Source organism: Melitaea cinxia, chromosome 13 (genome assembly GCF_905220565.1).
Source record: "Melitaea cinxia chromosome 13, ilMelCinx1.1, whole genome shotgun sequence".
NCBI classification, from domain to species: domain Eukaryota; kingdom Metazoa; phylum Arthropoda; class Insecta; order Lepidoptera; family Nymphalidae; genus Melitaea; species Melitaea cinxia.
The window spans coordinates 1,372,783-1,389,073 of record NC_059406.1 but is presented as its reverse complement, the minus strand read 5'-3'; the positions used below and the strand labels follow the sequence as shown (position 1 = coordinate 1,389,073).

Here is a 16,291-nt window from a genome sequence, read left to right as displayed (position 1 = left end):
AAATACATTCCGAATCCCAGGGACATTAATCCCATTTTTTACCCAAAAACGCTCTATACCTTTTGAAAAAACTGATACCTTTGAAACTTCTGGATAGAGTTTTACCATAACTAAAAGCCACCCCAAGGAAACTCCCTTTCATGTAAAAAATTGCATCCTCAAGAGCTTCGACGCCACAGACAGACATTGGCGTTCTTATAGTCACATTGAAACACACCACCCCTCTTTTTGTATCGGGGATCAAAAAAGCGGTCTATATGTTATTCTGGATGTTCTGCTATCTACTTGCCACGTTTCATTTCAATCGATTCAGAATTTACGTTAAATAATAACAAAAATCTTTCAAAACTTTCGAATTTGTAATATTAGTATTTGTTCGTGATTCATAACGAATTAAAGCAGTACAATGTTACAATTATTGAGAAGTGATTATAAATATTCAAAACAAGTGTAACCAGACCCTAACTGTGCCCATAGCTAATGGCGCGGATGCCATGCATTTTACAGATCGCCGGTAGCCATGTTTTCTTTAGACGTCGTACTTTTTCTCGACATTTCATAAATTTTAATTGACAATATTTACTGCTCGGAAGTGTATAATATAACGTTAGAACGAAATAAAAAACACTAATCGGCTCGTTATAATTTAGTTGAAGGTTTCGAACGTCTAATAGTTGAGCAATCAGTTGATACGGTTAAGAGCAGTTTTCTATTAACAAAATTTATCAAAAAAATACCTTATATTTTTAATCTACAACGTAATGTTGAAAAATAATCTAATATATAAAATTCTCGTTCGCGGTGTTTGTAGTTAAACTCCTCCGTAACGGCTCGACCGATTCTCATGAAATTTTGTGTGCATATTGGGTAGGTCTGAGAATCGAACAACATCTATTTTTCATCCCCCTAAATATTAACGGTAGTCCACCCCAAATTTTTTTAAAATTATTTTAGATAAATTATTTATTCTTTATTTTATTATGATTTGGCGTTGAAAAATACATACAACCCTAAATTTTCACCCTTCTACCACCAACCCCTATTTTTAAATAGCGTTTAGCGGCAAGACAACGTTTGCCGAGTCAGCTAGTGTCATAAAAACTTCTGATATAATAACATAATTGTGTTTGAGCGCAAACAAAAAAAAAATAGACTTTAATACAATTTAGATGGACGAGAAAATAGTCAAGTAAATACGCATAATTAGCGATAGCTTAAAAAGTACTAGTCAGCTATCTAATAAATTTCAGTGTGACTAAATGACACGCACTATCTTTCGATTAAAAAAAAAATCATCTAAATCGTCCACCCAGTCAAAAATTCTGAGGCAACATACATACATAAAAAAAATACAGTCGAATTGAGATCCTCCTCATTTTTTTGAAGTTGGTTAAAAGGGGATATTCCAGGGCAAATAGAAAACAAAAACATTGTTTTTATAATTTTTGTCTGTGTGTATATTTTATATACAAATCACGCAAAAATACTGTTATATTGCTGGTCTAACTCAAAAAAGTGCATGTTTTATCCTATTACGCCGCTTAGAAAACAAGATGAACGAAGTCGCGGGCGACACCTAATTTAAATAATAAATATTAAGTAATTACGATATTAATTCACGCAATAACTAAATTTAACTAAATACTATTACAAACTTGCAGTTATCTTCTCGTGTCGAGCAGATTACTAGATTAATAGCTTTGAATTACGCGTTAACGGCGCCTTCATTGCTGGCATCATTTATTGCGATAAAATATGAAATACACAGTCAATGACTTGGTATTGAGAAAGCAGTCACTGAAAGATGTATTCAAATAAGTATTTAAAATTTTCTGACTATAGGACTAGTTGTGTCATGCGGTTTTACGCGCGCTAATTTGAAGAATAAAATAGTCTATAGCCTATATACCTTCCTCGGTAAATAGGCTATCCAACACAATAATAATTTTTCAATTCGAACCGAAAGTAGGGCGTTTAATCGTTCAACAAATAAACTTATTCGTTTTATAATCTAATAGGTATATAAAATTCTCGTATCGCGGTGTTTGTAGTTAAACTCCTCCGAAACGGCTTGACCGATTCTCACGAAATTTTGTGTGCATATTGGGTAGGTCTGAGAATCGAACAACATCTATTTTTCATCCCCCTAAGTTATACGGAGGGGGGGGGGAGAGTTTAGGGGGTTTATAACATGTATGGCAAAACAACGTTTGTGGGGTCAGCTAGTCTTATATATAAAATACCCGTGTCACAATGCTAATTACCATTCTCCTCCAAAACGGATGAACAGATTTTTATGAAATTTTGTGTGAATGCATCTATCAGGTAGGTCTGAGATCGGCCAACATCTATTTTTCATACCCCTAAGTTATAAGTATTAAGGGGGGTTTATAACATATATGGTAAAGCAACGTTTGCGGGGTCAGCTAGTATTAGTATAAATTAGTGACAGCGACACTTATGGCTTGATCAAAAAGTGTGTTAAGAGCTACAAAAAGAATAACCACCAACTTATTAAGTTTTCCACGTGAAATACAATAATTCATAAAACCTTTTTAATTTATTTTAATATTTTTTCAAGCCATTCAAACTCCTTAACTAAACTTAAAATAGTTTTAAATCAATTTTTATTTGCTGGAAGAATATTTCAATTACATGTTTTACGAAACAAGAAATTCAATTTAAATTCTTAGATGGAATTAGCATTAATTAATAAATTACGTATATTATTAGTTCGAGGTTTAGTTATGACGGTAATGGTCATTTCAGTTTAGGAATTACATGTTCAGCCTAGTATTGTGCTTTTAATATATTATGAATGGCTCTTACATGAGTTTAGATGTTTAATTATAAGATTTGCTGATTGCAGTATAAATATATATGGTCGAGATATCTGTTACTTCACCAGTCAAAAAAATAACTAATTTCTTATTTTCATGCGCTAATTTCTGGATATTTGTGTTTATGTTGTGCATTTCTGGGCCCCAGACAAAGTTTCACTATTACTCTAATGGATGCTGTTGAATATGAGGCGTTATATATTTATATTTATAAAATAAAATATTTTTTGTCTATATAATTAACTTTTTCAAGTAAACCTACCTAGTCTTCAACAATAATATCCAAAGAACTGACATCAACCTCTAGCCCTTTCGCGCAGTTTATAGTGAACCTGCTTTCTATTTTCTACTAAAGAGGTCACGGTATCGATTCCCGTCCTGGTTCTGTGTGTAATGTCCATTCATTTAAATACGTAATATTTGTCTGTACATTTTGTTACAGCAAAAATGTTGTTACATCAGCTGAATGTAACTTAAAACTGTATTAGGTAATTTAGCTTAGCAACAGACGACCGTCTAATTTTATTGTTTTTACAAGTCATCTTTAATTATTTTAATTATTCTTAAAATTAAACCGCACAAGAAGATACATTTTACTCGTAATCAGTCGCAATCATTAAAATATAAAATTATTTTTCATTAATAAAGTATAGTCACGTGTCCGCCGCGGCAATTGACTCGAGATCACAATCAGGAGATATATAATCAGATTAGTTGAAACTTAACAACTACTATCGGTAAGTGTTCGGCGTTATCTGAATACGACAGCGCGGATTTATATTCAGCGGACGATATTGAAACGTTTTAATATCTTAGATTTTATATTTATACATCTTTTCGAATTGTATTGTTTCAGCAAACGTACACCGATGTTTGATAGGGAACTTGTGTATCCGCATATTATAAGCGATTGTTTCATAATGGAGTCGCAACAGCAATTGCAACAGAAAGTTCTCTACTCAGAGGTTGTCTGGAAGTGATCGCTGAAGTAGCGATAAGACTGCCCATTACTCTTACAATTTTGCATTTGTATGTAAAAGTAAAAAATTAATAAGTAAAGAATACAGTTATATTTTTTAAACTACAAAGACGGCAAATAAGTTGATCCGTCTGATGGTAAGAAGGTTCCGTAGCCTATAATCGCCGTACGCGGTACCGACCCTAGCTTCGACCTTCACTAGGATTTCTGGCTACTAGATACTTTCCCAATCGGGCTGTACCAAATTTTGAGCATAATATTCCCTGCCATACCCAATCCCAAAAAGGTAGAACGTTATAGTTGTTATAATACTAATGATTCCAATTATAGCTATTGTCGAGTGGCGGACACGATTACAAAACAGAGATCTGGTTGGCAGTATTGGAACTGTATAGATAATTAGATAACGAAATCGTCCGGTAGAGATATTATCTTCGACGTTACTTCGTGATTTAAGGTTTAATATCAGAGGCGTGTTTAAGAAAGTGCGTTGTTGGAGGTGTTTTTATTTTAAAGGTATAGCAAAGATCAATAATAGTTACTTAATACTTTTATTGAATAAAGCTAACAACAAAATATTTGTAACAGATAAAGGTAGACGTTACAAAGGCGGTCTTGTCGTTAAAAGAGCAATCTCCCAGACCACATTTAGTCATAGGTCATCATTTCATCATCATCGTCATCATCATTTCAGCCTAATACAGTCCACAGCTGGACATAGGCCTCCATAAGTTCGCGCTAAGAATGACGTGAACTCATGTGTTTTGCCCATAGTCACCACGCTGGGTAGGCGGTTTGGTGATTGCAGGGCTGGCTTTGTCGCACCGAAGACGCTGCTGCCCGTCTTCGGCCAGTGTATTTCAAAGCCAGCTGTTGGATGGTTATCCCGGCTTTTTAAGCTCCAAGGTGATAGTGGAACTGTGCTATCCCTCAGTCGCCTCTTACGACACCCACGGGAAGAGAGGGGGTGGCTATATTCTTTATCATAGGTTACAGCATAACAAAACGATCGGATATACATTAATTAAGCGAGTAATTTATTTTAAAATATTAATTACAAAAAAAAATATTGTTTTTTTAGTATATTTAACTCTACACTCACATTTCTTTAATATGACATATTTTTGTTACTCGAAAAGATAACATATCTTTTTGTTTTTCAAAAATAACGTTTTGCTTAAATTATTTTCCGGATCCTTATATTACTTTTTGTGCCAAATATTTACGATAAGTCACTATTTTATCTGTTACCAAAACGTAAAAGAAGCATTGACTCCAGAATCAAAACATTATTTTATTAGAATATAATGAAAAAACAGATAATATAAATTATTACTCCCACTCTTTTACCTTTGGAGGAGTGTTTTTCGTACAATTTATATGGGGCTAAATAAAAAAAAAAAAAAACTATTTATTTTCCTAATCGGTTAACCAAATAACGGACTTCTGGGGTAAGTAAAAAAAAAAAGAATCTGTACCTTATTTTTAAAGTCGGTTTAAAATATGTTAATTATTCATACAAAGTTGTAATCAATATCAACTTCCTGACAGCGAAATATTTTCATTCAACGTCAACATTAAGCCGTACTCTGTTTAATCAACAATTAAGACAATCGATTCGATTCAATTCGCAAAATGTGTCGAGTTTCAAAACATTCGCATTCAGAATTTGTCAAACACAATGTTTCATAACGTTATCACTTGAGTATTTACGTACCAGATTACAATGAGCTTTCAATCCTTTACAAACCAATACTTAATAAATTATTTGCATAAATAAATATATATAGGTAAATAAAAATGAAACTCCGAGATATATTAATATAATAATTGGGAACATGCATGATTTTTTTTTATGTCTCAAATTTATCATTTACGATAATGTAGAAAAAATATACAAACAGGCTTGAAATTATTCAAATTATTTTCCAAAGTTAAATTTAAAACATTGAAAAATATAAAATAAATTTATTAACATTAATTTTTGTTTTTTGTTTTTTTTTTTTTTTTTTTTTTGTTACAAGGCAAATGTACACTTGTACAAAGAATCTTAATTAATAAATCCTATCTTATACTATTACAACAACTTGTGCTAAGAATAATCACTCCGTTCAAATATTACTAAAAAATAAATCTATAACAATAAATTACATGGGCAATTTAGAGACGGTCGATTTTAATTATAAATTTAAAAAATATAACAAAATTTAAGTTCATTGACCGAACATCGTACTATCAAATACAGTCATAAGCACCTATCTCCAGCCAATAACATATATCAATGGACAAATAGAAATTATCAAACTTTCACCGTTCCTAATTACGTCTACCGAAACCAATAAAATGTGTACTTTATCGTTACCTGACGAGAGCACACAGATACGTAAGGAGATATTTTTAAAAGTTTTCATGATAACTTCATTTTAAAATATCCGATGTATTTTTATTTATATTATTACTAGCTGCCCGGACAGACTTCGTTCTGTAAAAGTTAATCATCATTTCAGCCTAATACAGTGTGCTGGACATAGGCTTCCACAAGTTCGCGCCAAAAATTGCGTGAACTCATCTGTTTTGCCCATAGGTCACCACGATGGGTTAGTGACCGCAGGGCTGGCTTTGTCGCACCGAAGACGCTGCTGCCCGTCTTCAGCCTGTGTATTTCAAAGCCAGCAGATGGATGATTATCCCGCTATCGGTCGGCTTATTAAGTTTCAAGGTGGTAGTGGAACTGTGTTATCCCTTAGTCGCCTCTTACGTAGTTACGTTTACGTAGTTAGCTATTTATTATGAAGTACAATGGGCGGAGTTATCCAATTAGCCATTTTTTACAAAATCCCCAAACATAAAGAGGTCAACTTAACATCGAGATTGGGTAAGTGGCGTAGTTGTTTAAACCTTAGATACAAATTTCTTCATTCTAATACTAATAGAAAATTCATTAATAATTTTAAAAGAAGAATAAATAATTGTGTTTGCTCGCAAACGAAAAAAATCCGATTTCAATTACATCGACCAGTAATACAACGTAGGTCGACGAAAAAAGCGTCAAGTAAAAACACATTATTAAATATAACTCGAAAAGTAGTTGTTAGATCTCAAATAAATTTAAATGGGACCAATTGGCACACACCACCTTTCGATTAAAACAAAATTTGTCGAAATCGGTCCACACGGGCAAAAGTTCTGATGTAACATACATAAAAAAAAAAAAAAAAAAAAAATACAGTCGAATTGAGAACCTCCTCCTTTTTTGGAAGTCGGTTAAAAATACTAGCAATACCCGAGCGAATAATTCGCACTAAATAAGTATAATAATCGTCAATCATGTTGACGTTGTTCAAAATCGAAGCCGTCATATATATGATTTTAATAATTTATTATTTTACAAAAACAAAAGCAATAATAATTTTTTAGTTGTGGCAAGGAAAGGGAGGAAGGCAAGGGACGCAAACATTTAACCTTAGCATATTGATATATATGATAAAATATGTGTTTTACTTTATTTTAACTTGCTCGTTGGTTTGGATGACAAATACCCATTTTCCACTTCAGAGGTGGTCATACATGGTCGCCGTCAACTCATGGAGACAATATCGGCAAGTCCCGTATACGTAAAAGTATGAATTTACAATTTGTGTAACGGCCCGATAGTGCCTGTTAATACATCTTCTTTGTTAACAAATAAACCTCTTAACCAATCCTAAAGTATATAAACACTGTTATTTAAGATATAAACTTGTCTGTTAGTTCGTTCAAATGTGCTAATCTAAATGCTCCTAGAGATTTAGAGGTAAACAACCTAATCACCGATTAGGGATATGACGAATGCTACCATCACTCCATGAATGTCTAGGTCTTACATCTACGACTATTTCATCTGCATTATCTATACAAATAAATAAAATTGGAGTGTCTGTTTGTTATATTAAAAGAACCGCTTTTTAGTAAACGCATATGGATATATACACGGTACATATACCAAAATAACATTTTTTACAATTTTTGTCTGTCTGTCTGTCTGTTTATTTCGGCTACTCTCTAAAACGGCTGGACCGATTTTAACGGGATTTTCACTGGTAGATAGCTAATATAATAAGGAGTAACTTAGGCTACTTTTATTTTAGAAATTTATTTATATTAGAAACACGAACAAAAAAAGTGTGTCTGTACTTATGTACGCACGTAAGAAGTTATACTTTATTGGCTAGCTAACTTCACGTTGCTAACTTCTTCTTCGTTGAGTAGCTAACTTAAGGGTGTCGACGTTTTGTGACGGTGTACGAGCGTCGTAAAAATCATTTCTCATCATTCTTCCCTAACACGCCAAAAGAAGTACAACTTCAAAAAAAAATTAAAAATCGAAGTAAATTGTCTCAAGTACAAATAAGTTCCATTACTATTCAATCGTGAGAGCTTAAAACTAATAAAGCCATACTTTACAAACCAACGTGGGCGGAGACACGGGCGGTAACTAGTTATATATAATTATTTTGTAGCGAAACAAATACTCAAGCTACCTTGATGGTAAGTGATCATTCCTGTGCGTAGATAATCTGATACCGATCGTTCAATAAATCATTTCAACACTTCGGTCTTATCTCAATTACCAATCTTTGGCTATTTGAGTTTTACGTAGGAATAAATTTAGTAAAGAATCTTGCCTTATCTTATCTTTTAATTTTAAAAATATCACGACTTTTCTACTGTTATGTTATCACATATTACTTCCTCTACCACATTCACGAATGCCATGCTTTTCACAGTCCTGTAGTAGAGGCCAAATTAAAATGAGCCATACATTCAAAGATTTCAGTAGATTCCGAGTTTCAAATTACGTACACTTTTAAGGAAGAAAAAGTATCTTCTGTAGATTTCAATCATATCTTACTTTATTTAAAAAACTTTGTGTAACAATATATTTTAGTTTAGTTTGACTTTTTCAGTGTTTTTAGTGGAACCTGTTACATTGATTTAATATAAACGTAGACCGACAGACATTTTTGAGGAGTTAACTCTTTAAAAATCAATTTTCATATAAGGCCCCGGTATGAAAAAAAATATGAGGAGGAAAATCTACTAAACGAATGACCTCGTTACGTTTCTCGTAACGCCATCTATCGGAACCCGGTAGGATTTCGATAGATGGCGTTATTTGATTAGTTTATTTACCGTTTGATATGGTATTTATCTTGTTCTTAGACTAGTAAGTCTCTTTTGTGCTTATTTAGACAGTCAATCTGAAGGAGTAAACTCCAGTCGTGCGTCGGAGCTGACACACACACACAATTTTTTTACATAAAATATTTGAAAACTATAAAAATGTGAAATATCTAAAGTCATTCTAAAACTGTTCTGTCATCCGTCTTGACCGTAACTACCTCTTGACCCTTGAAACTACATAAAATGAAAACATGGTTAATTTATCCGATACTATATTATTAAACATTCCATATTATTTTAATTTTTATAAACTAAACATTATTAGACATTGAATAAAATTTACTACCAAAACAGTCAAGTAAATTATTTTTTAATTCTATCACATAAATAATGACCGAGTTTAACATATGATTAAAATGAAATCGGCATTCGTGTATATATGTACTTATGCTACGCGATTATAAGATTATTTGCTTACAGATTTGGTATTTAAATCATATTTGATGTTGTCTTCACACGCAATGACATATCAGATGGGTCAACAGTTGAACCTACCATAAGAATATTTCGATAACATTTTTAGACATAACTAGCAGTGCCCGCGGTTTCATTTGCCTTAATTTTAGAACGTGAGCGTCACGTTATCACCTTACTCCTCAAGCCAAGGGTGCGTAAAGAAGATATACCTAAAAATTAGATTAATATATCTTTAACATATACACTAATTAGCTAGTCGTGGTAGAAGTAAGTAGTAAGCAACATGACAAATATATTCTTATACAAAATTCACACTGAATGACGAATTTCTGCATTTCTGAACGTCATAGAAAATCTTCCAAAGTTTTGTAACATCTTATTCAAATTACTATAACACTCATATATTTTCGCTAACAGACGCTTGTGAACTACTTAATCTTTGGCATAAATAAGATTTTCAATAAATTTGTTACTTTATTTCATAAAGTAGGACGTATTGGTCTAAAATTTAAATAATAACCTCTTAAAATTTAGACTTAACCATAAATACATTAAAATTAAAACTGTACAGTTCTGTGGGAGTCAGTTGTGTTTGTTCATCACTATTCAAAAAGTTAAATATAAGTAAATTGTCTTTAGACCATGATATAATTTTTTTAACGTTCGTTTTAGTTAATGTTTTGTATTAAATACCATAATATTCATATTATTTTTGTATACACTCCACTGATGTAGCAAACAAGCTTGTCCACTTGACGGTAAGCAGTTACCGTAGCCCACAAACACCAGAAAAATTGCAAGCGTACTGCCGAGTCTCCTTGAGCACAAAACTACATGAGAGATTTTATAAGTTTCCTGCTACGGAACACCTCGATAGATATTCAGTTTTATAAAAAATTACAAATACTAATAATGTCATATAAAAGAAAATAAGCGAAGTAATAAACATAAGCGTAGATAGTAAATAAAGTACACAGCAAAAGCTACAGCACTACACAATATTTTACTCAGTTTCAAGTCAGTTTAACATGAGACGTAATTTTTTTTAAAGCATTGAGTTCGAACCATAAAAACTTTTTTTAAGCAAAATATTACAATTATTTGTAGTAGTTATATTGACATTGTAAAAGTATAAAAATCAAGACAGAAAGATATATTACAAAATAACTTATAATTTAAGCATTAACGTATAATAATCATATCAATTATTAATGTGTTAACTGTTATTAAATACTATTGTAGGCTACCTGTCATTTATTATTTGTTTATATATATTATATTTATTTGTATTACACATATATTAACTTTTATTATTTGATTTACAAAATATTATTTTTATATATATTTAATAAACAAGCATATCCGCACGATACCCGTAGTATACGGCGTATTTGACATTAGTTATTTCACTAGCAATTTTTAAATTCAAATTAATTTGTCATTTCTTAAAGAACGCTCTAGAAAGAGTACAGAGCGCATGATCGAGAATTTTGACAAGGGCTAGCGAGAAAAACGTAATTTGATTTTGTAATAAATAAAATTGTGGATATCGGATATCTATATTGTTCGAGTGCTAAACTGTAAATAAATATATTGTTTAACTCCTAAACTGGTGACCCCGCTTTTGAACGATGGATAAAGAATATCAAGATGCATGTAGCGGTACCACGCCGACAGAAAAATCTCTCGATAGTGATATTGAAATTTTTAAAGTCAGCGCTAGACTCCCCCCGTTCTGCCCGGAGGAACCTGAACTTTGGTTTGCGCTAGTAGAAGGGCAGTTCACAATATCTGGTATAACAAGAGATGCTACAAAATTTTATTATGTAGTGGGCCAGCTTGATATCGAAATTTCCAGAGAGGTAAAGGATATTATTATTAGTCCACCACCTACTAACAAATTTTTAAAGTTGAAGACCGAGCTGATTAAGCGGCTAGCGTCATCTAAGGAAAAGAAAATTAAGCAGCTTTTGATGCACGAGGAGCTTGGAGACCGTAAGCCCTCTCAATTTTTGCGCCACTTGAAGAGCCTTGCTGGTGTCAATGTTCCTGATGACTTCCTACGGACCATTTGGGTTAGTCGTCTCCCGCACGGAATCCAGACAGTGCTCGCAGGCCAACCATCTTCAACCTGCATCGACGATTTGGCAGATTTAGCTGATCGTGTCCACGAGTTGGCTACTCCGTCACCCGTGGTGGCGTCTGCCAGCCAACCCCAAGCCAGTTCCAGCTCAGCCGTTGAAGCACTAACAAGAGAAATCGCCGAACTTCGGAGACAGTTCCAGCAACTAGCTTCAGAAAGAAGAAGTAGATCCAATACCAGATCCGCAAGATCATCTCAGTGCAGATCGGCATCCAGGTCTAAACGATCGCAGTCGAACTTCAGGAAGTACCCACTCTGCTGGTACCACTGGAAGTTTGGCGTGAAAGCCAGCAAATGCATAAAACCATGCGACTTCAAGGAGGGAAACGCAAGGGGCGGTCAATAATGGCGACTGGTGACTGCCCATCCTCTGCTACTGGTCGCCTATTTCTTACGGATCGAGCTTCGAAGGTGCAGTTTTTGATCGACACAGGAAGCGATCTAAGTGTCTACCCTCGGTCCCTTCTTCGATATCGTCGTGCCAAAACGAACTACAATCTGTGTGCTGCAAATGGTTCTATTATAGCTACATATGGTTTTGTACATTTTAATCTAGACTTTGGCTTGCGAAGATTGTTTAATTGGCGATTTGTTGTAGCCGATGTAACTAAACCTATAATAGGCGTAGATTTTTTGAACTTTTATGGTCTCATTGTTGATTGTCGTAACAAACGCTTGTTAGATAGTATAACTTCACTTTCATCCACAGCCAAAGTCGTTAGTTGTATTAATATAGCCTTTGTCAAAATCTTGACCGGTGAGACTCGGTATCACAAAATTCTTGAGGAATTTCCCGAAATCACCCGTCCAACTGGTACACATCGCGACATTAAACACAATACTGTACACCATATTCGCACCACTCCAGGCCCTCCAGTATCTTGTACTCCACGTAGATTAGCACCCGATAAACTCAAAATTGCTCAACAGGAGTTCGAGGCTATGCTTGCTAATGGGACGGCTCGGCCTTCAGAGAGTCCTTGGGCATCTCCTCTTCACCTAGCGCCTAAAAAGGACAACAGTTGGCGTCCCTGTGGTGACTACCGTATGCTAAATGCCCGAACTGTACCTGACAGGTATCCGATTAAACACATCCACGACTTTGCACACAATCTCGTGGGCTGCAAAATTTTTAGCACCATCGACTTACTGAAGGCATACAATCAGATACCTGTCGATCCAGCAGACATTCCGAAGACCGCGATTACTACTCCATTCGGTCTATACGAATTCCCTTTTATGACCTTCGGACTCCGGAATGCGGGTCAGACCTTCCAGAGGTTTCTAGACGAAGTCACTAGAGGTCTAGACTTTATCTTTGTTTATCTGGATGACATCTTAGTCTTTTCCAAGGATGAGCAGCAGCACGAACACCATCTCCGCCAAGTTTTCACCAAGCTCAGAGAATATGGCTTGCTAGTGAATACGGCAAAATGCGTTTTCGGTGTGCCAGAGGTAAAATTTTTAGGTTACTCAATCTCCGAGAACGGCTCCAAACCATTGGAATCCAAGGTGCAGGTGATTAAAGAGTTCCCAACTCCAACTACGGTACGTCAGCTCAGGGCATTTTTGGGCATGCTCAATTTTTACAGGAGATTTCTTCCTAAAGCAGCTGCAGTCCAGGCGACTACATGCGTTGCTGACGGGTTCTGTCAAAGGGTCACAACCTATAAATCTTACTGGGGAGGCCCTTGAAGCCTTCATCGCATGTAAGAACAGCCTCGCAGAGGCAGCTTTATTAGCACACCCCGACTGTACTGCTAAACTTGCCTTGGTGACAGATGCCTCCGATAAGGCAATTGGTGCAGCCCTGCAACAGTACAAAAACGGGGCATGGCAGCCACTAGCTTTCTTCTCGCGGAAGCTGAGCCCATCACAGGTGAAATATTCACCATACGACAGGGAATTGCTCGCCATATATGAAGGCATAAAATATTTCAGATTTATGCTCGAGGCCCGGCATTTCGTTATATATACTGACCATAAGCCGATCAGTTTTGCATTCCATGAAAGGAAGAAAAACTGTTCACCTAGACAGTATAGACACCTCGATTTCATAGCTCAATTCACATCCGATATCCGACACATATCTGGCAAGAGTAACGTAGTTGCCGATACCTTGTCGAGGATTGAAGAAATAGGTAAACCGGTGAGTATCGAGAACATAGCCCAAGCCCAATCGTGCGACTCAGAGCTCCAAACTCTTCTAACAGCAGGTTCGTCTCTGCGTTTAGAGAAGCTGACGGTACCTGGAAGTCGAGTTCCGTTGTATTGCGACGTCAGTACACCGACCTCTAGACCCTATGTACCTAAGATTTTTCGCAAGCAAGTCTTTGAGAGCCTTCACTCGCTGAGTCATCCTGGTGCTAGTGCGACTATAAAACTCGTTGCAGAACGATTCGTTTGGCCTGGGATACGCAAAGACTGCCGTGAATGGGCTCGCGCATGTCTAGCATGTCAGAAAGCCAAGGTCAATCGACACCTCTCGGTACGTACACCTTGCCTAAAGTTCGTTTCAGCCAAATCCACATTGACATTATTGGCCCTTTACCACTTACGCAAGGCTATCGGTATTGTCTAACGGCGGTAGACCGATTTACTCGGTGGCCGGAAGCAGTACCGATCGCGGATATTACTGCGGAAACAGTGGCCCAAGCACTCCTGTCAACGTGGATCGCTCGATTCGGTTGTCCATCTACAATTACAACCGACCGTGGTCGTCAATTTGAGTCGGCGTTATTTCAGTGCCTCTCAGAGACCGCTGGTTTCGAGCATAAGCGCACGACTGCGTATCATCCAGCGTGCAATGGCATGGTGGAAAGATTCCACCGTCAACTCAAAGCTGCCATCGTTTGTCATGCTAATGACAGGTGGACGGAATCTCTGCCATGGGTTCTCCTAGGCATTCGTAGTGCCTTCAAAGAGGATCTTCAGTCCTCATCTGCTGAGCTTGTTTACGGAGAGCCGTTAAGATTACCGGGCGAATTCTTCCAGCCTGCTGACGGTGGTACAACGGATATCTCTGACTTCTCCGCTCGCCTTAAACAGATCGCATTACGATTGAAACCTTCGCCCGCTTCTCGGCACGGTAGCCCGAAAGTCTTTGTTTATAAGGAACTAGCAACCACCGATCACATTTTCCTCCGCGAAGACGCATCGCGTGGTTCTCTTCATCCTGCATATTCAGGCCCCCATAAGGTTTTGTCAAGGGATGACAAAGTTTTCAAAATACTTTTAAAAGGTAAAGAAGTCACGGTATCAATAGACCGCATTAAGCCGGCCTTTATACTGTCTGATCCTACAAATTCTGAACCAGAACCTTTACCAGATGTTCAGAAACAGCATACAACTCGTTCTGGACGTCGAGTTCATTTTCCAGATTTTTATCGCCCTTGAAGATCTCTGGAGGAGGGTGGTGTAGGCTACCTGTCATTTATTATTTGTTTATATATATTATATTTATTTGTATTACACATATATTAACTTTTATTATTTGATTTACAAAATATTATTTTTATATATATTTAATAAACAAGCATATCCGCACGATACCCGTAGTATACGGCGTATTTGACATTAGTTATTTCACTAGCAATTTTTAAATTCAAATTAATTTGTCATTTCTTAAAGAACGCTCTAGAAAGAGTACAGAGCGCATGATCGAGAATTTTGACAAGGGCTAGCGAGAAAAACGTAATTTGATTTTGTAATAAATAAAATTGTGGATATCGGATATCTATATTGTTCGAGTGCTAAACTGTTAATAAATAAATTGTTTAACTCCCAAACTATGGTCGTGTGTATAGGAGTCAAAACCATGAAATTAAAAGGCTAAACGTACTTAAATGAATACATGAATAACTCCCACACGAGCAAAGCCGTGGGTATTATCTAGTATCAGATAAAATCAAATAATACGTGAGTATATGTGTAGGTGGAAACGCTGGCTTGATATTGTATGAGAGTGGCTTTGATTTAGGCTAATCCTTTAACTGTACGATTTCAAATCGCCTAACCCATTCTTTCTCGAGTTCGGATACTTCATTTCTGAGAGGTAACAATGCTTTCAATACATTTTATTTATTTTTGTTGAATAAATGCTGCAGCAGTGCTTCTCATAGAAGGTAAGTAATTTGTAGTTAGAGCATTATAAATAAAAACTTAATGTATATTTAAGGTTTTTTTTAATAATATTTGATTTTTCTTCTAAATATTCTTATGACTCACTGTTGCATTTAACAGCCTTTTAATAACTTTACATCATAAAACACAATAAAATAACCTTAGCAAAATTCATATTATAACTATATATAGCGGTAAGTCTAATTTACATTGGGAATTGCCAAAACGGCGTGTCGATCAGACCCTTTCAAATGTCAAACCAGACAATGACATTCTGTAACTGAAAGAGTATTACATTTGACGCAATATACTCTCATTTTGGTTGAACATTTTTGTGCATTTATCTATTCTACTAGCTTCTGCCCGCGACTTCGTCCGCGTGGAATAATTACTTTGGGCTAACGCTAACTTTAACCTGCGACTTCGTTCTAACTGTTTACGCAGGGCACACAGCGGAAGCTCTCAAAAGGGAAAAAACCCGATTTTGAAACATACTTCATTGGTGCTCTGCTACTATTGGTCTTAGCGTGATCGTATACGCTACCTAACACTGAAAGAATTTTTCAA

General features: G+C 35.6%; 1 protein-coding gene across 1 annotated transcript; it reads left to right on the top strand.

Annotated features, from left to right (window-relative positions):
• Nucleotides 1–11,090: 11,090 nt before the first annotated feature.
• LOC123659210 lies at nucleotides 11,091–11,948 on the top strand. The gene has a single exon (XM_045594462.1). The coding sequence runs from the start codon at nucleotides 11,091–11,093 to the stop codon at nucleotides 11,946–11,948; it is 858 nt and encodes a 285-aa protein (XP_045450418.1).
• Nucleotides 11,949–16,291: the final 4,343 nt, after the last annotated feature.